The sequence below is a fragment of the Scophthalmus maximus genome, chromosome 10, assembly GCF_022379125.1.
Source record: "Scophthalmus maximus strain ysfricsl-2021 chromosome 10, ASM2237912v1, whole genome shotgun sequence".
NCBI classification, from domain to species: Eukaryota; Metazoa; Chordata; class Actinopteri; order Pleuronectiformes; family Scophthalmidae; genus Scophthalmus; species Scophthalmus maximus.
The window spans coordinates 5,816,905-5,842,733 of NC_061524.1; the positions used below are offsets into that span (position 1 = coordinate 5,816,905).

Here is a 25,829-nt window from a genome sequence, read left to right on the forward strand (position 1 = left end):
AGCGCACGGAAGAACTTTAAAGGCACGGGGTCATTTCACCATTGAACATCAGCGCACAAGGTTTGAACCTTCTATTTCTTGACATGACAAGACGAGCACTAAATCCAAGATAAAGGTTTGTTCAAACGGACAAATGCCAAAAGCCTATGTTTTCAACTGAAATCAGCCGATCGCGCCATCACAATTTTAATAAATGTCAACCAGTCACCAAGTTATGGAGTTACCATTATGGATAACGATTTGTCTGATCGTGTAATTGGGACAAAGAAGTGATGTTCTGCACTCTGCAAACATCTGTCAACACGACAACATCAAGAACAAAAATCATAAGTCAAGGTTCACTTACTAGCCTTTTTTCAAGAGAGTTCAAAAACGCGCACGCACAAAATTTCTTGCAGAAACTTTTGCTCACTGTGAGCGATTTTGGAGAAAGATTGCTTGTTGTTGATTTATTTTGACTGCACAGGTCGTGGCTCGAACCCGAGATGGACGCGCTAACCACGAGGCCGAAACCCCTGCGTCGTAGCGTTTCGTCTCTCAACGTGTCGGGGAGTGATGTTTACAAACTGCACTCGGTGTTGTGTGGTGCGGTCCGCACCAAATTTTCTGTTTGTTTTGAATTTACAGAGCCCGATTTTTTTTAAATTTTTTTTTTGGCGCACACAGAACCAACAGGTAGTGGACCATGAGGACATATTTGCTGAATTACAAAAAAAAGTCTATTAGATTAAAATTAAAATAGCTTACTGCCCCTTTAAGCGTGTGGTCTGGCTAAACCCATCATCATTCTGCCACTGATGACAAACTACTGAACAGATTTTCGCTAAAAAATCTTGGTGGAATGATGGGACAAGGTGGGCACAGTTCTGGACAAAGGGGTGGATCCTGGATTTCTTTTTAAATAATAATAATTTACTATAACATTGCAAGATAGCCTATATTTTTTTAAATTTTTGTTTCATTGATGAAAACAATCAGGCATCTTTAGGGGACGGATTGAATGTAAAGGGACTGTTGGGCCTTGGAAAATGTCTTTTCTCCCTACTCATCTGAGTCCATTGCATCAGAAGAACATCATTTTTTCCTATCTTGGTGTCCCTTCACAAAAAAAAAAAATGTCTCCGTACCAACATTGCTGTAAGAACCACTGTTGTCTGGGTTTGTGGTGAAGAGGGAACGGAGGGAAGGTATTGTGTGATCATCCGCAAAGTAATTGAAGCCCAGTGTTGAGATGGACAGGCTGATTACAGTGTGTCTGCTCCCACATTTCCCCTTCGTGGCAACTCATTCTGCCGTCTCCCACCACCCGGCTCAGACAATCGATGTCAGTATTTTTCCTGTTACCAAAACTGAGCACAATGCACAGTCCTCTCGCTGTTTGACGTCTTCATGGTTACAGTACATGTTGCCGCTCAGTTTCGCCACCACGGCCTGTCATGTCGATAATGGGAGCAGCGTTCCTAACACCGACAGTGGTCCAAAACGCACCCAAAGGTAATGGTGCTGAAAATCCATCTGTCTCCACATTTTGCTACACAGCTGTCAAAAAAAAAGAAGAAGCTTTTTCAGAGCATACCACATTTAATAGAGGATATGGCATTCTCACAAGGAAGAAGAAGAAGAAAAAAAATCGATAACATCCAATTATGACAAACAGGTAATTTACATTGGCACACGTACAGCCATCTGTGAAGGTTTGCAACAGATTTTATATAACTACAAAAAATTCATATCCATATATGAGACATTTCTGAGGAGTTTGGTGTGTTAGTACCTTTTGTTTTAATCTATGGGTGGTATGATCATGATTATAATTTTTTCCACAGTCCCGATCAGTTTGTCCCAGACCACGAGCGAGCGTGTGTCAACAACCTTAACATTGCAGTATATCATCGACACATGGGACATCATGGGAATCTTTGAAAGTTACAATAACAAATTAGTTTTGTGGCTTTTTAAAATCAGTTCTGAGAAGCACTTAACTTGAGTATTTCCAATTTATACTACGTCGTATATCCACCACACCTTTTGGGAAATTCTAGTCACCCCTTACCCTTTTTAAGAATGAAAAAGCACTTAACCATCCAGTTACTCAGGAGAAGATTATAAGTAGTTGTACAAGAACAGCAACAACATGAATATTTAAGGCATGATGAGAACATTTAATACCTCAGAAAAAAAAGATGTTGATTTTACATATTACCTTTTTTTTATATATATACTTCCTAGTGTCAACATATCAGCGGTCTTTAAGAGAGGAAATGACTTGTGAGAAGTGTCGGTGTCTTTCCCCCAAAGCCAGGACAGAACCGGGGGTGGTGGGGGGGGGTTAAAGACTGAAGGAACGTGATCAACAGCTTTGGCCTTGGAAAAAGTTGAATCGCTGAGAACAAGAGGCAACCGATGGCATCAACTGTGGCTATATTAGTCTTTTAGTAAACAGCAGGTCTGAGGTCAGTGATCAGCTCACGTGATCGACAGACGGTGTCGAATACAAATCCTTACGGATGTGATGGTGTGACATGGTCCAACAATTAGTAAGATGATTGGTAGGATGGGAATACTGGTCTCGTTTTGAGAGGCTCCACCGAGAACACAACTGTGGTGGAAGCAATAAGTACTTCATATAAATACATATATATATATATATATGTATATATTTCTTTTTTTATACATATTTATTTGATGTTCAGAGTGACACCGGAACCCTTTCCGCAGCCGACAACCTGACTCGTCAAAGCAGAGGAAGCACGAGTGCAAGGGATGTCATAAAGGACGGCTCAGGGTAGAAACGCTCATTAGGTGGAAAGGTCAGCGCCAAAAAAACGAAGAACTTGGACGAAGGAATTCGCAAAAAAAAACCCCACCTGGACCGTGCTGACCTTTGTGGGGGAGAATTGAGATCAGCGGGACAAAATTGCTGGGACACATGGTTTCGGCCAAAGGAAACAATAATTGGGTTCAGGTATATTTTGCTATTAAAAGCTGACACGCAGACATGACTGGCGACGAGAGGCCTGCGGCGGAGAAGGAGCTGCTGTGAGCGACGGCGAGGGAGTCCGCCAGCCGATTGGACTCAAGCACGTCTGACCTTTGCGCAGGGTTTGTCACTCGACGGCTCAGGGCCGATGCTCGAAACAATCGCCTGGTCCCGAGGTTTATACCGTTAGCCTTTGACCGTGTAGGCGGCACACCAACGAAGGCTTTGCGAGTTGAAAATAAATAAGAGACAGAACATTTAGGAGGCATTGAATTACCCGTCACCCTACAACACCCACACGATTAATCCGGTATCATTTGTACAGCAGTCGGATGCTAAGCGTTTTTCTTGTCAGTGACACACGACGCCTCACACTGTTCCTGTCACAATAGGTTGAACGACCGAAAATATGGACAAAATCTGCTTTGACAGCAACGGAGAAATCATCAGAGTGAACGTGAAGTGGAATCAGACAAAAAAAAAAAAGGTGTGTTCTTTTCTTATCATATTTGATTTTTCTTTAAGGATATATCCCTCATCTTTTTTTTTGTTGTTGTTATTTTTTGAGCAGCTGCAATGTGTCGAGTGCCCAACGCAGACGTGGACCACAGACGTGGACCACAGACGTGGACCACAGACGGGGCCGACGACGGGGCTCACGCGGGACAACGGGGTTTTTGGTTTTTTTTCTCGAACGAGCCGCGCGTTTTACCCAACACACCACCGACAGCGCGCACCAGAACTCTCGCCCGCCGTCTAAAAAAGTGCTTTCGTGACGCGTGTGTCTCTACTGAATAAGGCTGCGGGCTAAAAAAATATCTCTCACACGATGCGCTCGCGAACACAGATCAAGGAGAACTTTGGTTCGCTCCGGTACAACTGCCGAGAAGACACCGAACAGCGAGGACTGAACGCAGGACATTCACATGGAAATATGTTGGCCGTTGTTTTCGTTGCTTTTTTTTTTTTTTGTTTTTTCTTTTCTTCTGTACCCCCCCAACCCCCCCATCCCCCCACCCCTTTTTTTTTTTTTTGTACAACAAAATAGATCCTCTGAAGGATTAACCTGCAATCGCCGGCGTGGCCGTTAATCGTAATCGTCGTATTCGGGCTCCATGTTTTCGCCCTGATAGTGCGTCCCCTGTGTGGAGTAGGACATCGTCTTCATTGAGCAGTTGGTGTCCGACAGAATGGCCTGAAAAGAGAGAGGTTGGAGGGTGTCGGTTGCGCCACAGCATGTGTCAAAGTACAGGACATTTTTCGGGTTGCCGAGTAGGAACTGCTTGCTTTTTTTTTATTTTGGAATTTTGGAATTTTGGAATTTTGCGGAGATTTGCGTTCAGTTCATTCAAATAATTCCATAATCCTACTGTGCTGTGTGAAATGTTTCATGCAGGTCATGTTCGGTTGGTTTGACTCTCTTAATTCAACACTTTGGTGCCAATGATAACATCACATTTGGTTGGCTGTCATTATGTGTGTGCGGGTGTGTTTTGAATCTTACAATTTTCTCTTCTTGTCCCGGAGGATTCCTGAGAAAGAGGCAAAGTGGAGCAAAGAAAATATCCACGACCCCAATGATGGTCATCAGCCAGGGGAAGCCGATGCTCTCGGCTACGGATCCTCCAATAGACGGACCTACAGTCGTCAGAGGACAGGTCGCGCACCGGTTCGGTGTGGTTCGATTTGGCTGCATTGTTCTCATGCAGTCTGTGTGGCTGTGCTTTCCTGCTTACCTAAAGCAAATCCCATGCAGAAAGCCACGTCAGCAATGGCGTACACACTCCCGTAAACGGACACGTGCCGCAGGTCGACCAGGTAACCCATTATAGGCATCATAGAGGAGTCCACCATGCCTGCAACACGTCACAGACAGGAGAGGTGTTGCACGTTTGGGACTGAACGCACTTGTGCCACTGGCTTGTTGGGCGGAGTAGTAACATTGCAGACTCACCGATGGCGAAGCCGACACCGAAGTTCGGAATAATAAGACCATAGATGTCTTTGGCAAATGGAACCTAGAGCACACAGACACATATGCTTTTTTGTTATTATGTATTCACTCTTTTTTTTTCTGTATATATTCAGTGAAATATTTCCACTTTTGGTATGTCATTTATTTAATTTCCCCCCCCCAATGTGAGCTTGGATTGGCTGAACATAGTGCAGTAAGTACAAGTAATAGACTTACGTGACCCAAGAGTGCCAATAAAATATTGTAGAGGTGATATCTGAATACACATTGATGTATACTTACACATATCACGCTGATTCCAACCACCACCATTCCAATAAGAGCACAGAGCCATCTGTACGGGAGAGAGGATGTGATCAGTGTCATCTGACGTATAACACGTACACGTACACGTACACGTACACGTACACGTACACGTACACTCCAACCAACCGCAGTATTCTCTGTATTAACTCAGAGGGATGTTTGTAGAACTGAATACTATTATTCATATACTAAGTGCAAAACATTGAAACTGTTGTCATCATGCATTCTTGAGTATTGTATATGGATAGACAATATAATAATAATAATAATAATAATAATAATTAATCATACATTTCATTTATAGAGCGTGTTTCAGTGCTAAACGCAATCTCAAAGTGCTACAGAGTAAAAAGAGGATAAAAGAAATATTTAAAAAAAAAAAAGGTTTAAAAAGAAAAAACATCAGTAGAAGAAAGAGTACAACATTTAGGGGAAATATTAGAAAAGTATATAAAGGGGCGTTGACATAGGAACATTCAGAATTTATAAAAACGCAAAAAGCGCCATTCAAAGGGAAGACGTGTACGCACAGAACATCAGGGATGCTCTGTATCATCAAGGCTTCAATAAAGCCGGTCTCACAAACACCGAAAACTCATTTAGAGGAGCGGAAACAGACGCCACGTCCATAGAGGCGTGGAGAGAGAGCGAGAGAGCAAGACACAGGGGGAAGATAAGGACAATGTCCCTCCCTACCTCCCCATCTTGTGCGCCAATGTGCCGAAGATGTTGGTTCCAATAAGATAGGAGATGGACGCTGGTAAGAAGGCGACGCCTGGGCCACACACACACACACACACACACACACACACACACACACACACACACACACAGATGAGAGAATGAAGGTGCGGGTAGGTTTTTGCCAAGATAAGCAGATCTCTATCAGGGCCTCATTGCTGAGCTGCTGTACATCTCCCATTGTCTGTAATGAAGACGTGTGCCTTCCACCCGCCAGCATGTGACACCCTAATATCCTGTTCCCCCACTCGCACCTTTTCTAATCTCACCTAGACTTCATACACAACGACGTGGAGGAACAGACTCATAACACCGGGGACTGGAGGAAGCCTCGATAGAGGAAAATATCTGGCGGGATGCAGGAGTGAGTGACACTCCGGCACTGAGAAAGGAGAAAATGTATGTGGAATGAGTCCGTCCGTCCGTCCATCGTCTTATCGAATTAAGGGGGGGGGGGCTAACATTGGCCGAGATGTGGAATATGTGAATGAGAAAAATGTGCAGCGGACTAATGATTCCAGATTGTCGATGATTGTTTCAGGTAGTACAGGCTCCTCCGTTACTGCTCCTGTGCCACACAGTGACCACAAGTGGCAAGTCGTCTTGTGTCAAGTGAAAAAAAGATCACATCGGCGCAGCGAGGTTAACACCGGAGCATGACACAACATGAGACATTCACGCGTCCTCACGACGCTGTTTCCATGCGCGACGTGTTTTTCTCTGCGTGGGTGCTGAAGAGAGCTTTGTAAATACCGAGCTGCCACTTCCTGGCGCACATGGTCTCCATCATCCAGATCGGCAGCGTCGGCTCCATCATGGCTATGGCCATATTTCCAAAACAAATGGAACCTGGGGATGATGAAGATTGGCGGCGTTAAGTTGATGCCGTGTCAATTATGGTCTGCACAATTTCAATACCTGCCCGGGAACCAGCAAATTAGTAGCGGGCGTCGTCTTTGGCCGAAAATGTCCCAGAGATTTTTATTTTTTTTTGGGGGGGGGCTCTTTTCTGTCGTGTCAATTTCTCAGACAGCTTTTTTTCCCCCAGCACTCTTTTTTTTTTTTTTTTTTTAAAGGCCACATCCCACTGAGGCCTCTCCAGAGTGAGCTGACGTCACATCTACTGGGCTGCTGTTGGTCTCTCTCACCAGCCGCGATCAGAATGTAAGGATCCTTCATCAGCGTCAACAGAGGGGTCCCCTTCTGACTCTGTGCAGGGAAAAAAAGGCACAATGATAAACCGCCGAACCGCCGCTCAGGTCACACATTTCAGTAGATTCTGCTATTGGGGGGATATTTGCACACAGCGGCAGCATTATCATAAAGATATAACCACACCTTAACGCTGAACTGTAACCCCGGATAAATGTCTTATTGTATTTCTATCCACACTTCCTGTATTTACTCTCTATTTAGGAAGAAATACCACAAGGACAGTCTTTGAAAGTGCTGCGCAGCTGTAAAGGTCGTCTCAGTGAAGTGAGGAAAAGCCTCAGGAAATGAATGGTCAACGTCAAACGCACTCACCTCCGGTTCCACCTTGGCGGGCTGGAGGACGAAGAGCTGCAGCGCTGTGAAGACACCCGCTGAGTCAACCCAGTGTAATTCACTTTCAAATCGAAATGAGTGGATATCACACACACTCACGCGCACACACTCACAGTGTTCTCACCGTTCTCTCACACAAAGACTACCCTCGGTTCGGGTGTAAGAAAGAAACACGTGCAACTGTACCTCCATCGAACACAGCCAGGAAAGCCAGAATGAGGAAAGGAGCCGTCTTCCCCACAAACTCGTACATCACACTGCCGAACGGGGGTCCAACTGCGGGGGGGCAAAGTGGATTTGATGGGATTTAGCTCACAGAGGCCTGGGCAGTGTTTCTCTGGCCTGAACGGACGCGGAGGCCTGACGCCGCGCATCTTGTCGCGTGCAGCTTCACGCGACGTGATACCACCTGATGTTTTTCTGGTGGTATCACTCACAACCGACATGTAAATGTGTCACTGACGAAATGTCAGTAGGTGTGTAACGGCTCAGCGCGGACATCTGTCGTGGTCGGATGTACGCACGTGCACATACCCAACACTCCCAGTGCCAGGCCTCCCAGGGCGATCCCGATGGCATGACCTCTCTCCTCGTCGTTTGTGTACACGCTCGCAAGCATTCCCATCCCTGAAAACACACACACACACACACACACACACACACACACACGCGTATGGATACAAACACCTCGTGCACGCCAGAAATGACTTAATCGACAGAGTAAGATCCATAAAAGTTTCACCGCAGACAACCACGTGTAGGAGTTAGGCAGAACGCACAAACCCTGGCTCCAGGGAGGATCTTTCATGGCTTCATTTTACCCGAAGGCCACCGCAGTTTCTCCGACCTTGTTGTGAGCGGGAGGGGTGTTCGATTGGCTGCTATCTGGAACTTCAACACTAGATGTCACTAAGTCCTACAGACTGGTCCTTCAATCGACGTGACAGTCCAATGAAGCCTGCAGCCAGATGTCGTATTTGACATAATACCACCGATCCCAATAACTACTTCAGCAATAAGAAAAAATGAACTCATGTCACCTATATATGTATATATATATGTATATAGGACTGAATGGAACCGAGCCAAAATGAACAGACAAACTGACAAAGAAGACTGGGGAGCACAGAGACTATAACAAACATTGGAAGGTAGGGGTAGTTGGGCACTAGGGAACCACATTAGGAAATCACGAAAGCAGGAAAATAGACAAAGACAGGAAGTAAAACAAGCAAAAGACACACGAGGTTAAAGCAATATCAAAGTAAAAACAGGAATGAATAAACTCGACGTCCAAACTACTGGAAAGCAAGTCCGTACATTTGAGTCCAGAGAGTTTCTGGAAACGACCACCAAGTAAATCACGGGGGGGGGGGGGAAGCATTGACGACAAACAATCTTTTCTCCAAAATTGCTTACTGCCCCTTTAAGACCTGTTGGTAAGACTTCTTTTGCGGCCTCGAAGAAAAATAACTTTCTTCACAAGACCTTACACACCTTCAAAGACCTGTTGTGAATCGATGTCAATGCATGCATGTGTGCTGAAATCGTCTTTTGACGGAGACGGGTACGTGAGCAGGGGGAGGTCGTACCTGCCACAGACGAGCAGGAGGAGCCCACACCTTGAAGCGATCTGGCCAGAAACAGCAGAGCGTAGCTCGATGAGAAGGCAAACACTTCACCACGGTGGGAACAGCAGGGACACAGACAGAGACACATCAGGCACGATGCGAGCATTTTTTTCAATTGTTCTGATGATGATGATGATGATGATGATGATGATGATGATGATGAGACGTGGCGAGGCCGGGACTTACTGATGGTGGAGAGGAACATGATGCAGAAGCCCACGAATATTGGAAGTTGGTATCCAATTCTAAAAGGGGGGCAAAGAGAAAAGAAAAGATCAAATCTGTTCCAAATAAGCGTATAATTGGTTCCATGTCTACACAATTATACATGAAATAACTTCTGTTATATGTTTATGATGTTCCTAAGAATAATGAGCAAAGTCCATCTTGGGGACGATGGAGCCTTTTCCTGAGACCTGACCGAAGATAAGGCCTCTGCGGCGACGTGGAGCACAAAGCTTTTCTGCCCCTGCGTGGTTCCTTCTTCCCGGACACAATTGTTGGCCTGACACAAAAAGCGCTGGAGGAGGATGACGAGCATCTTTTTCTCCTTCTTTCTCCTCTCCAATAGAAAAGGGCCTGAAAGCTGCCAGCCACGTCAGAGCTGCTGCGAATCCCACACAGATCCCCGACATGCTCGACTTGCCTTGCATTGTCCTCTGTGAGGAGGGAAGGTGACTGAGAAGCAGTAATGGGACTGGGTGCTCTGCCTCCATCGCGACACATCTGAGCGCCCGCTGTCGGGTCTGTTCAGGGCTGGATCGGTTCTACGTGACAGAGATTCCTCCTTGGCCCCGACTTAGTCACTGCGCTCTCCTTATCGTGATTATTAGAGTCACGGGCGGAATTGTTGGCAGCGCGGCGTGTATGATTTGAATCGGTCTGTGAAAGATTTAATTAAGACCCGCATTAATCTGTCCAGCGCTGCGGAGGCCTGACCACCCGGACTGTGGGGGTAAACCACCGGCGTCCGACAATGGTCAAATGCCGTTTCATTGGCTTTTCGAGGACAAAGTGTCCTGCTATTGGAAACTCTGCGAGAGGTGCAGGTGTTACACTTCAACCCGCCTAAGAGATAGCAATAGATATCAGTGCACATCTTGCAGCCTATGAGAAAATCATATTACAGTCCTTCATGTACTGTAATCTTATCATCACCATTATTATTTTGGCAAACCTGACCACTTTGGATCAAGCTGTAACACAAAATCAGACATATTATTATAAAGTTGCTGTGGACGGCTTGTGAGCAAACGATTAATAAGCTGCATATCCAGACGCCGGCATCATTTGGGGTCATTTTTTTTCACCACCGAACAAAAAATAATCCAATAAAAGCAACTTATTTCACAATTCCTGTATTTATAGACACGTACGTCCTAAAAGATACTGACGAGTGCCCATTTAAATGCAGATGAGCAAGGGCACTAGCGCAGAACATCTGCTGGCTCCAACTGTCTTGAAAGACTACTGCACGCAGGAAGGAGATAGATGAAATATGAGTGACTCATCCTTTAGGCAAGTATCCGTGCATGACAAGCCACATATGCACATTCACACCCATGCAAACACACGAAAATCAGGAACTCTGCTCAGTTTGAGTCAATTGGATTAGATCTGTTGTGGCTGACATGACGCCCTCGAACTCTGTACACACACACACACACACACACACACACACACACACACATCCACACACACGACTATTGGCTGGTCGCTTTATCTTTGACTGCACTGGGAATAATTATGGATCAATAGTCCAATTGAAGTACTAATTTGAGAACTGATCATTTATTTGAAGCCCCTGTGTTTGACCCGACAGGGGACACTTTATGGTGGCGCACCGCTGATTCCATTTCCGCTCTTCGCGAGCTCCTGAAAATTCCACTTTTGGACCGTTTTGTGCAACGACCGTATTCAACACGACGTGGCAAAACATGGCGACTCACACGGAGGTCGGGTCCACCGCATGTCACTATATTAAACTCATTTGAAGATGACGAAAAAACATCTGTTCTTTGTTGCAGGTGATTATACATATATGAATATAATACATACAATACAATACAGTCAATATGTAAATTGTAAATGCTACGTAACTAATGCCACCACCACTCAGAGGCACAACGAGATGAGGGACACCCACCTGTTGGTGAGTGGTCCTATAAAGGGGTTGGTGATGAGCTGCACCGTGGCCTTGGACGCGAACAGCATTCCCACTTTGACATTCTCATTGAGCAGCCTGCTGTTGGCCTGGGGGCAGTCGGAGGAGGAGGAGGAGTTCTTTGGCAGCGCGCTGGCGGCGGTGGTCGTGGGGGCCAGGCCGGCAGGCCCGGCGGTGGCGTTGGCGCCCGACAGCCTCACGGTGTTGTCGTACAAGGACACAATGCTGTGGAAGGCCCCCGGAGGATCCTGCTGTGACGCGGTGCTGTTCGCCAACACGGCGTCCGCCGTCTCGTCCAGATTGTACAGGTAGCTGGGGATGATGGGAACTGTCGGGGGAATAGAGAGGTGAGAGGAGACCGACGCAATGAAACGTGACTCGACCACTGACTGACACTCACTGGCATGACGCTAATCCAGATGTCAGTGCAGCATACGTCAGAAAAAGAAAAGGAAGTTCCTCGAGGGACATTCGCTGCTGTGTTTAACCATTTAAAGGCTGGTTGACCACATCACCAATACATAAATAAATGAATGAGTTATTCTCCAATTCTTGTCTGGGGCCATGCAGATTAAACTGATCAATGGCACAAAAAAACAAACAATACAGAAGCATTCTTGGACATTTTAAAGTGTGAGCCTGAGGCATGTGCCTCACATGACAGAGGCCTGTTGCTATGACGACACCGCCTGCCCTGGTGCGTGTATTAACATGTCTTCCTGTAAATCTTGTTTCGTCAATCTTGTTAATCCTGTGCGAATAAAGATAATTCATTCACTTGTTCATTGATTAAGCTCGTTAATGTCCGCGTGGCGACAAGTTGCTGCCGCCGCTCAGTGGTTTCCGAAGCAGCCCCGTCTAATGAGGGTGCCCCCCCGTGTCTGCACAGTTAACGCAATTCTTTCTGTAATATTAATATTAATATGAGTCGGTCACTGACGATGACTCTCTGCTCTCCGCCGGTCAGGAGGACACGGCAGCTCAGCCGACACATTCGTGTAGATGCAGACACACAGGCACCTTTCTCCATCATCATCATCATCATCATCCTCATCATCATCCTCATCCTCATCATCATCATCCTCATCATCATTATCATCATCATCATCATGCTCTCATTGTTCTCAGTCGAAGGCGAGTGTGCGTGAAATGCACAAGCACACGGAATTGCAACTTGTAAATCAAACCTGTTTGATCCGACATGAGTGTAAGTGCGTCTGGCAAGCTCTGCAGTCACACGCCATATGTTTGTATTAAGAAAAAAAGAGTCATACATCTACACCTCTGACACTTTCCTACAGGCACCAGGCCCACAGTCCCCCCCCCCTTTCAGATCTACACAGATCTCATCTCTGGAATCCAGTTAGCGTAAAAACCCATCCCATAGCAACGAGCGAGGACTTTAATCCCCGTGACCATAACTGGGAATATTTTTGGTCATTTTCTGGTGTTATTAGAGAGTGTTTGGTAAAAAAAGACGACAGGGAGGGAGGGTAGAAAGAACATTCACATGACGTCAGGGAGGCGGTACGATGCTCATGGGCGAATGTTAACGTTGCTGGTAACAGATAAAAATGAGGGGGGGGGGTTGCATGCAGATATTTTTTCATAGCAAGAAACAGTAAGAACTGATACTAAAAAAATTATTCAACTCTCTAGAAAAAGAAAAATTGCATCGCATTAGACACTTTATGAAACCATATTCACGTCCGAAGACGATAGAGGCCATGACCTGGAAACTAGTTCTGTTTCCTCCCACGACGGACACACAAAACACACGGCGTGCTGACATTTTGACGGTGTTTGCGTTGTGTTTGTGTTTTCTTTTTACACACACACACACACACGATGGTGCTGGCAACATCATTTGAAGAACTATCTGAAGGCGCTTCGGTCCATCAACACAACACCGTGTCAAACAAAGCACGCCGTGGTGCAGTAGACACCGCTTCAAAATACGACGTTTGACTTGAGGTTATAAAGCAATTGACGGATATTTGGATGTGTTTCTACAAAGATATTAATCAATATGGTGGAGGGGGATGCGAAAAACTAAACAATAAGTTCTCTTTTTTAACCTTTAGGTTTGCGAGTGAGAGAATTTAAATATGGTCTTATACTGACTGTTCATGACACCAAATGTCTTGTAGGAAGACAAACATTTTACTAGTAATAAAAGCTTTTGACAGCAGACGTCTCCATGCAACTATTTACCTACAGCACAGATTATAATTGAACGACTGAATCCACCGTTACGTGGCACAATAAGCAGGTAATGGACATAGCGTTCACTGAGCGGAGACGCCCTGCTGTAACCTTTGTTTCTGGGGCGGTTCGTTCTTTCCACTCTCATATGAAGATGCTGGGTGCGCTGGATGTCCAGCCAATCAGCAGAGAGGCAGGATTTTGAAGAGGCCACATAAGGAGGCCTGACCTAGGCTCAACTGAGGGGCTGCATAACAGGCGGTTTGACAAATATAGAAGGAGCTTTTTTTTGAAGTGTGAACAGCGAAAAAGTTCATCTTTTGGAACCCCTCAATAAAAACATGTAGCTGGAAGTCCCCTTTAATTTTGTTACATTATAAAATTGCAACCATTCATTGTTTACCTTAAAATTTCATCAATTCATTTGATTTACAAAAACATTTCATTCTTAAAATTGGATGCTAAGAAACTATATGATTGATTTATATATATATTTATATATATATATATATATATATATATATATATATATATATATATATATATATATATATATATATATCCATCGAGGCATTTCAATGGATTAAAGTTGTGTATGTTAACCTAAAGAATACATGTTAACATACACAATAGGAGGAAGGCCACTCGTTAAAAATCTGTTAAACCTTGTGGATAATCCCCCAAAAAATCCCCCCTCCAATTGAAATGACCATATAGGTTGAAGGGGATCTCCATCGCCATGGTTACAGTAATAAGACCCCATGCAGCATACCAGCCGCGGGCATGCCAGACCTTTATCGTCATGGTGACGACAATAAACAGGTGGTTGAGGTCGTGGAACAGTCACAGTTTGGTCAGGTCAACACAACTCGGCTAGGTTGAGGAAAAGATCAAGGTTTGGATTCAAAATCAGCATTTCCTCGGGGGCTAGAGGTTCGTTGTCATGGTTACAATAATGACCACACATCATGGATAAAAACAAATGCGGCTGCCTATCGGTAAACTTCACGCAGGCCTCGTCCTCCCAACGTGCACTTTGTGGCTCCGACTTCCTCGTTTGCACGCGTCATGTTAACTACAGCCACTAGAGGTCGACTAACAATAAACTCATAACTACGCGACGCAACAAGTTGCTTACACAGGCCAACTCTGATATACAGAGAGCACATTATTAGGAACACCACACTTATACTGGGTGGTTCCTGCCTTTGCCCTCAAACAACCTCAGTTCTTCAGGTCGTTGATTTCAAGATGGTGGAAATGTTCATGAAACCAGTTCGAGGCGACTTTTGCCTGGTGACATGGAACATTATAGTGTCCATGAAAGGCTGAGTATGGTCGGCAACTAAACTCTGATAGATTGTGGGATTCAAAACCCCCCACTGCCTGGTATTAAGGTCCTAAACTTCCCTCGCAACATCGCACCAGCAGCCTGAGCTGGTTGCAGCCTCAGCAGCAGATCGGCTCCATGGCTTTCACGAGGTCGACTCCATATTCTGATTCTACCACCAGCAGAACTCCAGATTCCTCAGACCACACTGCGGTTTTCAGTCTTCAACTGTCCGGTGTTGGCGACTGCACCCTCGAATTTCGGTTGCGCGGGACCTGACGTGGGCTTCAGCTGTTGAAGAACCATCCACCTCAAGGTTGGACGTGTTGTTCATTCCGAGATGCTTCTCTGATCGCCACCGTTATAAAGAGTGGTTATCCGAGTCAGCCTGTTTTAGTCTGCTCCAAACAGTCTGACCATTCTCCTCTCACCTCCCTCATCACCATTCTGAGTAAACACTCTAGAGACAGTTTTGCATGAGAAGATCATCCGTTTCGGAAAAACACTCAAACCAGCTCGACAGACACCAACAATCATGTCACAGTCAGAGTCACTGGGATCACATTTGTTTTCTCCATTCTGACGTTCGATGTGAGCATTGACTGACGCTGTTGACTTGTATCCACAGTTAAACATTGCACTGCTGCCACAGGATGTTCTCCAAAACAAGTCCTGAAGTGCTTAAGGAGCCCATTGATTTATCCATCAACTCGTCTCCCAAATTTTAAATCAAACCTGAATACTACATCCTTCTAAATATCATTCCTGTCCTCATGGAAATATTCTGAACGCAAATTAAAAACCAGATAGGCACAACCTCAATGAGATCTTAAATCAAAATGAATGTTATTTCTTGGATTCTTTCATATTAATCGAGGGGTTTCTCCAACCGTATACTGAACACATGAGGTGTTATTGTGTTATCAGGGGAAATGTAAGACCTAATTAAAGGTCATCTCGGGGTTTGTTGCTGCTTGTTGTGTTAACAGCTTCAGAAATGATAAAGGGTGACGATGACGATGACGATCATGATCGATGATCATATATATATTTTTCACAGGAGGAGAATGAGTGTTTGAGGGGGGAAAAGAATAGCAGCCGCATGCTTTCAGATTATTTTCATTCTAATATGTTAGAAAAGTGCATTTACACACACATGAATCCATTGTTGTCGAATCAACTGGATCAAAGTCTCTAAATTTTCTCAGGAGATATTACGATATTAATTGATATATTTTTTTAAATATGAATTCTTTGATAGAGTCAGACTGACATGTTCAAATCCGCCCTCATAGCCTTCAGAGCAGATGTCAAGCAGACATTCCATTTTGAATTTTTTTTTATGAAAACATTAAATGGAAAAGTCCAAAATCACCAGTGTTTGGCAGCCTGCACTACATTTGACATTTACAGCTACAGGACGCACCACATCATTTTACGCCTCGTCGGTTTTTACTTGATGTGGCGTTTGAATTGGACTCGGGGCCAGTTGAGATTGTGTCGGTCCACCTCAGTCGTTCTGACTCGGAGCGCATGTGCGCGCTGCGCGCTGCGCGCTGGGCATGTTTGGAGCGACTTGGCGAGGAGCTGGACTACCTGTTGCGCACGATTCAAAAACACGACAAAAAAGGAACCCAGAGGTAAGAGAAGCAGGGGTGCACCTACCGACGACAGTGAGCAGCATGTTGTCCAGCAGCAGGGCGACGAAAACAATGAAGAGGATCAGTTTCCTCGACTGCCTCTCCTCCCTGAGCCATTTGAGCAAGTTGAACTGCCGGAACTCATCCAACCTCCCCATGGTAGTGTGAGTTAGTCCCGAGAAGAGCGAGGCAAAAGAGAGAGAGAGAGAGAGAGAGCAAGTCCTCTCGTGGGGAAGGACAAGTGGCACTGGTGTGTCGCAAACTGCACAAAGAAATAAATGAAAGAGAAATCACAAGTCGACGTGGAACAGTTGATGAGTTGGAAAATGAAAGACTCGTCTGCAGCAGAGGCGGTTGCGGTGTGGAAGTCTTACCTGAGATGCACAAGGGCCAAGAGCAGCAGCAGCAGAGGAGGAGGAGGAGGAGGAGGGATGGAGGATGGAGGAGGAGGAGGAGGAGGGAGGATGGAGGAGGAGGAGGGAGGATGGAGGATGGAGGAGGATGGAGGAGGGAGGAGGGAGGGATGCTGTCTTTCTACTGACTGGACCCCCTGCTGACGTCATTCGGTGTGGATCCCTGTCAGACCTGACTTCAACCATCCCCGCACCGAAAAACTATTCCCAGCCGCAGAGCTGCGATTACTAAACAGACCAATCGTACACAAAACCGGAAAACTACACTTCCACAGATGATTAACATGTGTAGCAGAGACCGACCACTTTGATCAGAGGTTTTTCATCCACGATGTAGCGCCGCACGGAACTTCTCCATTCCACAACCACAGAAAAAACAACGAGGGATAATGAAGACATACACAACTCAAAGCTGCATGTGCAACACTTTATTCACAATCTTTCATAACCAAAAGCACAAGAAGAACATTTTTTTAAAATCCCAATTCATTCTCCCAGGAGCATGTTGTGAACGGAATTGAAGAGGTTGAACATATTTTTAAAGTCCACATTTATGTATTTATCGAACAGGGCATGAAAAAGAAAATGTAATCACAATTTAATCTTTGTTTCCTGATCACCTCTTTCCTCGCTGCACGGAAGTCGTGGTGTTCACACCGATAAATCATCTCTTTATATATGTTTTCCAGACATGCGAGGAGCATTTTCCTACTTGATAACCTTTAAGATATCGTTGCCTTGTTGACACATAATTGACATAATTGTGTTCACACCCACTGTCTTGGCTGCACCTGCGGCTGCGGCTCTGTTTGCATGTCAGCCGACACCACTTCCTTTTTTTGTTTGTCTACCTGTTCTGATGGAGACTGTCGGTTAAAACACCAATGTGCTATGGCCGTTTCTTGTTTTAAGGCTTTTCAATTTTTTCTTTGCAAACTAGCGAGACCTGTTATTTTTATTTGGTTATGGCAAACTCCGCCGCCCTGCTGGCATCTGTTCTCTCCGGGGCTCAATGTACAGCCTGCGGAAGCAGCAGATTGGCTACTAGTGTCAAGAAAGTGTCCAAAAAAATCACCTAGACGACAAGTTCTAGAGAAGCAAAGCATGTAATAGACTGCAGCAAACATTAACGTTGTCATAAATCTGTGTCTGGCTGTGTGAGGTTTTTCTTTCACAACATTGTTTCACATAATGTATATTTTAATTTCTCCCTGAAAGCTCCCTTAATGCTTCGGCAAACAAGCGGCACATCCTTTTCCTCTCGACTGGGAGGTTGGACGAGAGAAAGGGGAGCCCTCACTGATTATTAATATTACTCAGACAAATAAAACATGGAAAAACCTGCCAGCGTTGGAGCGGTTAGAGATCCCGTCTGACAGCGACCGTGAGGCTTCATGGTTTTAACAGCAGCACCATCTTGTGCTCTGTTAGCACCACTACAACAGGGCCTCCGCAGTGTGCCCCCAAAGAAGAACCTGACATATTGAATGAAAGTGGCAATTGAATCGTTTAAGCTGATCCTACAAACCCTTCCTTCCAAATGTGTGCGAGCTGCTTTTAACTGACGACAACACAGCGACAGAAACTAAAGGCGCCATTGGATTAATTCTGAGGTTATCATTATGGTTTTGTCCATTTACGGCGGGAATAGGAATCATTGACAGCCTCGGTGCAATATGAACTACATCTACAGCGAGCGCCAGGGAACGTGGACAGGACAGACTCATGCGTCAGTATCCTGTTCCGGCCGTGTACAGACCCCTCACCCCCGCCCAACGTTATGGTTGCTATGACAGCTGTGAAGATGTAGAATTTGCTGACTGCGCGTGAAGCCGTGTTCATTTGACATTGTGTGCTCGAGTTAAGTTTAATAGAAACAAACAAAACTGAACCTAAAAGCCCCATTTTATTTGATTTTCCTATAGCACTGAGTATGAAATCCAGAGTTCTCACCTAAAAGCAAACACCACGTCACTGTGTCCGTCCTCTGCGGTACCATTTGAAAGCATTGCAGTTGCTGCAGCAAAACTATTAGTCATTCCTCGGCATGATGTTGCATCCACGAAGATATGCTGAGTTTGAAGTTCCTCTTGAAAGGAACCATTTTAAATATCACCCTCCGTCACGGGGCAAAAGCGGCACATGCAAATTTTAGAATTTGCCCATGCTTATCACCGAACAACCAGCACAAAGAATTCATTCACTGGGAAAAGTTCCCACAGACAGCCGTTTTGTTTCAAGGCCTGGACTGTGAGCCTGCACATCTCTTGGACAGGAGGAGGAGATTCTCTTGATGTACTTAGTCATTCTCTTCCTTCCTGAAAGTCACTGCGTTTCCCCTGCTGATGAACTTGATGGCCTGGCGGTAGCAGCTCACAATTCGTGTTTGGCCCAGCTTGAAAGCCATGGACATGATGGCCATGCCAGCAATGATGAAGAGTGAGGTCAGCATGAAGAACTTGGGGTGATGGGGCACAATGTCGCCAAAACCTATGGTAGTGAGCGTAATAAAGCAGAAGTAGTAGGGGTCGAAGCCCTTGAATTCAGTTTCCCATAACGGCAGGATCAGACCCACGAAGAAAATGTAGGCAAACACGATGAAAAGGATCAGCACAAAGGGCACATCCAGCATTTCCATATCGTCCCCTAACCCTGTGAAGTCCCAGATGACATATCCTTTGGGTGGCAGCGGCAGCCGGTTTAGCTCCGGGCAGGAGAAGGCCCGGAGCAGTGGGCTCTTTCTGAGTAAGTTCTCCCTGGCGAGAATCTTCTCGAAGATCTCTTTGTTGTTCTGGAGCTGGATGGACTTGTGCCGCACATCTTCCTGGCTTCGTACCACATGCCGGATGTCGAGGGGTTCCCGGAGCACAATGTCAACAAAGGTGCCGTCCTCCATGGTCCCCGCCTTCTCCTGAGCCTTCCACGGTGACCGGGTGGGGAAGAGGAGGAGTTTGCAGAGGGTATGAATGCGGACGTAGGCTCTGGACATGAACATGGCGAGGAAGTCTCCCACATCGAGAATGACCAGCAGCATGAGAGGGATGCCCACCATGGCATACAAGACGCACACCACCTTACCAGTAAGGGTAACCGGATAGATCTCCCCATAACCTGCAACAATGAGAGAGAAGATGGACACGTTAGTAATGTAGAGCAGAGGCAACGGTGGGATTTTCAGACATCTGTGGCACAAATCACAAATATGAATTCAACTTGAACACTGCTGTCAATTTCATTAATGCAAATTGTGACAAAATATATCAACGCCTTTTTTTCTTAGACAGTGAAGACGAGACGATCACGTGATTAGAACGGGCGTCTTTACAGAATGACCGATTAAATTACCATACAGTATCATTCGAAATGGAACGTGTGCCTCGAGTAACCTGTTGGGAGAAGAAGCTCTGCGACTTTTAAGTCGCTGGGAAGAATATCGCAAACTTGAAGAGATGCCTCAAGGTGCGCCACACAGACACTGAGGTCGTGTTGAGTGGCCAAAAGACATTTACTTTCAAAGCTGCACTAAGCAAACCGACAAAGCTTTTGGCAAAAGTTTGTATTTTGCCAACCTGACTGCATTTTATTTTATTTTATTTCGTCCATGTGTATATATATATATACATATCCAAGCAACTCCGTTGAAGTGAACTGATGGCCCTGTGGTTGGTCACCTGGGAGGGGCTGGTGGTGGAGGAGTATCACAATTGCATATGGGCGCTGTTTTAATAAAGGCGTCAAAAACAACAACAACAATGACTCGTCACGACCATTTCCCATTGGAAGACTTGGATGGATGTATGTAAGGATCTACAGCATATCCCACCAGGCCTCGCTTTGAAACCTCATCATGACGCACGAATGAAGTTCCGAACAGACAAGACATCGCAGAGAACAGAGTGGCCCTAACCCCGAGCAACGTCTAATCAGCTTCTTGTGGTGAAGCGAGCGGCGTTCTGCTGCGAGAGTGCCCGTGCTTCAGTGATTTGTGGTCTTCCTGTTGCTGCGAGACCATTAGCCATTAGCTGGCTTCCCTTAACCACTTATATAATGTATGTGAAAGTAACAGACCCGCTAATGTATCATCTCAGCGTTCTTACACATCAAATTGTGCCAAGAGGAAAAAAAATCAACCTCCAGATGGTAGAAGTAAATAGTTTAATTGACGTATCATATAAAACATAGAGGAGTATTATTGACAAATAGATCACTGACAAGGAAATCTGGAAATGGAAATGCTATCAAACTAAGACATGTGGATACGTTTGATAATGGATTTGAATTTCAAGGCGCCAAGCTTGCATACTGTACAAATGACTGTACAGCCGTCCTACTTGCTCAGGACTTGGGCACAGTTGTGCTGATATTTCAGTCAAGCCAACTGCAAACTGACATGGTTCTAATCTCTTTTAACAAGATACTCTTGGTCTCTGCTAGAGAAGAAATAATCAGAGCATCAACAGCAGAGTTGGACCTGACGGTGGCCAGTGAGGTCATTTACATGTCAACGTTTATCCCCTCACACTACTTCAATATGGGGGGGTTCAGTCATGAAGGGGGGGGGGGGGGGGGGGGGGGGGGATTACATTCATTTAAGATGTTTCCCTGCCGTATGATTTGTGGGCGGTACAGTAAGTGCACGTACAAATTAAAGCTGAGCCACGGTGGATTCATGGTCGAGTTGTTCCAATCGGGCAAATACTTGAACATTGCCAAACAAGGCCAACAAGATATTTGATGAATATGAAGAGTTGGAGAACTCCCTGGAGTTGGGATGAGGCACAGAGGCATCAGAATCCAAGAAAACTCAACTGGGACTTTTTACTTTAAAACAAACAATACTGACAATAAAGGCATTTCAATCTATTTTCATGCCAGCAAGATGCGTCGTCTGACAAACTGTGAATGGGGCGTCGGCACCGCAGGGACCGGCACACAGCGGCCATGGGCCTGTCAGGACCCAATTATCACAACCATCCAAAAACAGCTGCCATCTGATCGTGAGACACAGTCAGGCCACTTATGGAAGTAAGGCGGCCTTAAACTTTTGTTAAGGATCTCAGCTTGTTGGTCTACGGCAGAGTTAGTAATGCAGTAGTTATGTATCTGCAATTTCAAGATCACAAAATGAACAGTGAATATTTTTTGCCAAATTCAACTGTCCTCTGGTGACGAGGAATACACGTTGTTCCACTCCGATTCGCTTCACAGAGGGGCACTACGCAGGTCAGAGCCCAGGTCAAGTACTGAACGGTTTCGGCGAGCGATTTGGCGAACAGAATCACGAAGGTGTCCAGAGTTAACAGGAAGCTGCCTCATTAAGCAGGCGTTGCCCAATTTAGTCACCATGTCCATTTGTCTTAAAACGGCCGCACCGGGATTAATGATACCAGTCTGGCCTGCTGCTTCTTGAGTCATGTTTCTGGCCCCGCGGTGAATCTTCCCCTCTCTGTCAGCTCTGTGGTTCCACCTGCTCCTGAGAGAAAAAACGTATTACACCGGACTCGAAGCTGCTCGGTGCTCGTCCCCAACACTGTCCGTCTTCTCCATGTCACTGCCGAGCAGGTGGTGCACACTTGATCAGAAATGTATCTCTGGAACAGCTGCTACCGCCGCTTCAGAGTGATGAGAGTGAACCAACAACTGTGCAGCCGCAGTTCGTCAAACCACAACGCTGGACTGAAAGATGCTCAAAGTATTCGCAGAGCTAAAAGGGAACCAGACTCACAATCAATTCAACTATTAATTAGTGTAGCGATAGATTTTCCCCTGCGCAATCTCGGTTCAACTTGCTAATCCTCCTCTCGACTGCAGCACAGATTGATCAGGGCAGTTCATTAACAGGTTCACCAAATGATTCCTGGCGACGCCCAGAATGAAAGTTGGCTCGAAATCCCTTCGCCTTCCTCCAATCAAATGGCTCACGGTGTGATCCACGTTTACTAGGAAAGTAAACAGAGGTTCCAGTGGCTGTTGTGCGCTGCACAGTGTTAATGTGAGGGGGGGGAATCCAGACCTCCCGACATGTATACACTTGGCTGACTGCTTGGTACGCATAGACCAAGCCACAGCAGTACGTAAAGCAAGCTTTTTGTTCTTCTTCTGTGTGGCGACGTCGACACGAGGAGCAGAGCACACAGTCATTAGTACCAAAGTGCCCCAAACCACAAGAAACAACAGCGCAGTGGTGAAAACGTCTCGGAGAGGAGGAGGAGGGTGGCGAGTGAATAATGGCGCAGTGTCACACGAGGGTTTGCTTTCACAGGCGGAACTATGTGCCGTATACGTTGAAGTGCGGCTGGGACATCGGACCCTCCGAGTGTTTCTTAGAGAGACACTAATGCAACATTAGCCAAGTGTATAATATACAAGCTCAAAAAACAACGGCATGCATAAAAGCCGATGACGCATCCTGAACCGTCTTTTGAGACACACAGCCACCGGGTGTTTATCGTCACTGTCGGATAAAGAGCATATGAACGCCTTGATACTGGCCTAAGCTCCTTTGAATAATTTGCCACGCAGCTTTTGCAATACATGTAAGAATGTTCCACAAAGTTAAAAGTGGCTCTCCCAAAACCACCAACTGCTCAAGGTCAGCGTCACAGCAGCGCCTGCTGGAGTTCCCATGAGCCCGGAGAGACGTGGGACGCTTGGTGTCCACTCCCTTACTCCGACCTAACAACTTTTTCGCAATCTGATGATGACTTTTTCCCCGCCGCACAAACTTCTTGGATGGCAATCTGACTTTTCATTCCAATCATAATGTATATAACTTATGATGTAAGGACATAACATCATTGGAATTCAGAATCCGAGAAGTCAAGGACACATTGAGCAATGTTTTCTTTATTTGGTGACAACCCGGCTGCTGCACCCGCCGCCTTCTCGTCCATACAAGATGTGCGACCTTACGACCCCAGTGCATATACTGGGTATTTGCAGTGCACATATTACGCACACACATACACATGTGCTATCATATTTATGCAGGGTAACTCTGCTGACTTACCGACTGTGGTGAATACGGTGCAGCAGAAGAACAAGGAGCCGAAGAAATCCCACCGGTCAGGTCTCTGGAACCAAATGGACTTGAAGCCACGTCGCATTTTAATCTCCACTTGCTTCACTATGCATTGATGAGTGCAGGAGGCGTTACCTGGAAATAAAGAGCACGCACTGAGGTGGAGCACATGAAAAGGTGGGCTTTGGCAATGACGATCCATTATTAATGCACGTATTTATGGGGTTGTTATGTTGTTGTTGTTTTATTTAAACGGGCTGTGGCGCGGGATTACGCACGCCTTGGTCCAACTGGCGCTACCCGCCGCGGATTCCGCCTGCAAGCACAAACAAGTCCAGAGCAAAAGGTTTAGCGAACGTGTTGTGGCACAGGCCATTTACCGGTGAGGTTCTGCACGTCGCTGACCAGCTGACCCAGGAACTCACAGTACTCCTCCTGGGTCGGGGAGTCGCTCCCTCCCTCGATGCGCTCGAAGACGAGCGCGCCCAGCGCGGCGTACGCGACCAGGGACAGACACAGCAGCAGGTGAGGAAAGAGCCTCCACAAACGCGCCGCGCATTTCTTGGACTCGTCTTTAGCGCTGAGTCCTTTCCTCGCCGCCACTGACATCTTCCCCTTCTGCTTCTTCTTCTTCTTCTTCTTCTCCTGCTTCCACCACAGCTCCTACAGTCTGCGCGTCCGTCAGCTCAGCTCTGCGCTCCAGCAGTGTGCGAGGCAGCTGCTTGAGGCAGTGAACGCAGCACATCATCATCATCTCACACACACACACACACACACACCCACATTACAAACACTGGGATAAGGCCTCTGGGGAGATCCGTTAATGACTGTTCCCTGTCCTCCGTGGGGCCCTGGGGGTCCAGGAGCGGAAGTCAATCATCAGACCAAGACTGACATGGGACCAGTTTAATCCCAGTTATCGAAAACAGACTGACAGGGCCGCTGCGTGCCATTTGGTTGCCCAAGACGTGACCCCAATACCCCCCTATATATATAGCATATATATAGAACAGTTAAAACAACAACAACAACACACACCATAATTTTTAAGTGCAACCTTCTTTACTAACATAAACTAAAGAATTGTATTTTAGTTATCAATGTTGCTACTGTTGATGCAAATTTAAAAGATCATAGCTACGAATGGGCTGCACGGTGGTGTAGTGGTTAGCACCTTCGCCTCACAGCAAGAAGGTTCTGGGTTCGAATCCCGGTTCAAACCAACCAGGACCTTTCTGTGTGGAGTTTGCATGTTCTCCGCGTGTATGCGTGGGTTCTCTCCGGGACCCTGCGATAGGCTGGCGACCTGTCCAGGGTGAACCCCGCCCAATGTTAGCTGGGATTGGCTCCAGCGACCCCCTGCGACCGGTAGACTATGAATGAATGAATAATTATAAATGAGAAAACAGAAGAATACAATTAGACACAAAAATCAGAAGTTGCAAAGCTTAAAAAAAAACACTGCGAAATATATATATTTTGATATATATTGCAGCACAAAACAGGCATGTTCAGCAGTTGCAGGAAGCTCGACAGAGGCACACATGTCCTGGCGTTAGTTAGGTCATCATATGACCGCCTCTGAGCGAGTTCTACATTGACGCCGAGGACAACAAGACCGCTCACATGTTCCTGTCCCATTATGAACACTGGTCCGACCAAATCAACATTTCTAAAACACACCTGCAAGTGATGCTCGAGCGCCGTTCCGCTGTTTCCCCTTTTCCTCGGCCTCTCTGCCGCCGACTCCCGTTGCCCTTTTGAAGCCACACGTACGTCGGTGTGTACCTAACGTGTAAGTTGTCATCGCCCAGACCGTAGGTAGACGGAGGACCATCCATTCATTTCATATTATTTTGAAAAGATATGCATATC

At 46.0% G+C, this 25,829-nt stretch overlaps 2 protein-coding genes across 4 annotated transcripts; both read right to left on the bottom strand.

Moving 5' to 3' along the window:
• Window positions 1-100: 100 nt before the first annotated feature.
• slc18a2 (solute carrier family 18 member 2) lies at window positions 101-16,909 on the bottom strand. 3 transcript variants are annotated; one of them, XM_047335290.1, is made up of 17 exons: window positions 16,895-16,909; window positions 16,546-16,782; window positions 11,328-11,673; window positions 9,368-9,426; window positions 9,143-9,226; window positions 8,085-8,177; window positions 7,737-7,826; window positions 7,530-7,573; window positions 7,151-7,211; window positions 6,756-6,851; window positions 5,958-6,036; window positions 5,238-5,289; window positions 4,935-4,998; window positions 4,717-4,836; window positions 4,485-4,618; window positions 4,047-4,175; window positions 101-1,539 (listed from the first exon to the last, which is right to left on the bottom strand). In XM_047335290.1, the coding sequence occupies exons 2-16, from the start codon at window positions 16,676-16,678 to the stop codon at window positions 4,068-4,070; spliced, it is 1,563 nt and encodes a 520-aa protein (XP_047191246.1). In that variant the 5' UTR covers window positions 16,679-16,782; window positions 16,895-16,909; the 3' UTR covers window positions 101-1,539; window positions 4,047-4,067. The 3 variants fall into 3 exon arrangements, with proteins under 3 accessions (XP_047191246.1, XP_035462842.1, XP_035462841.1); XM_035606949.2 differs by lacking the exon at window positions 16,895-16,909 and having other exon boundaries at window positions 16,546-16,869; XM_035606948.2 differs by lacking the exons at window positions 101-1,539; window positions 16,895-16,909 and having other exon boundaries at window positions 3,996-4,175; window positions 16,546-16,869.
• A 436-nt stretch (window positions 16,910-17,345) lies between these two features.
• On the bottom strand, window positions 17,346-24,625 carry kcnk18 (potassium channel, subfamily K, member 18). Its single transcript, XM_035606926.2, has 3 exons — window positions 24,335-24,625; window positions 23,943-24,089; window positions 17,346-20,044 (listed from the first exon to the last, which is right to left on the bottom strand). The coding sequence occupies exons 1-3, from the start codon at window positions 24,561-24,563 to the stop codon at window positions 19,233-19,235; spliced, it is 1,188 nt and encodes a 395-aa protein (XP_035462819.2). The 5' UTR covers window positions 24,564-24,625; the 3' UTR covers window positions 17,346-19,232.
• Between the last annotated feature and the right edge of the window lie 1,204 nt (window positions 24,626-25,829).

Coding starts and splice junctions, on each gene's coding strand:
- kcnk18 (XM_035606926.2), bottom strand. CDS start 24,563: ATGTCAGTGGCGGCGAGGAAAGGACTCAGCGCTAAAGACGAGTCCAAG. Junction 24,090..24,334: donor CGACGTGCAGAACCTCACCG/GTAAATGGCCTG, acceptor CTTTATTTCCAG/GTAACGCCTCCTGCACTCAT. Junction 20,045..23,942: donor CACCGTATTCACCACAGTCG/GTAAGTCAGCAG, acceptor TCATTGTTGCAG/GTTATGGGGAGATCTATCCG.
- slc18a2 (XM_047335290.1), bottom strand. CDS start 16,678: ATGGGGAGGTTGGATGAGTTCCGGCAGTTCAACTTGCTCAAATGGCTC. Junction 7,574..7,736: donor CCTGGCTGTGTTCGATGGAG/GTACAGTTGCAC, acceptor GTGTCTTCACAG/CGCTGCAGCTCTTCGTCCTC. Junction 4,619..4,716: donor CTGCATGGGATTTGCTTTAG/GTAAGCAGGAAA, acceptor TGACGACTGTAG/GTCCGTCTATTGGAGGATCC.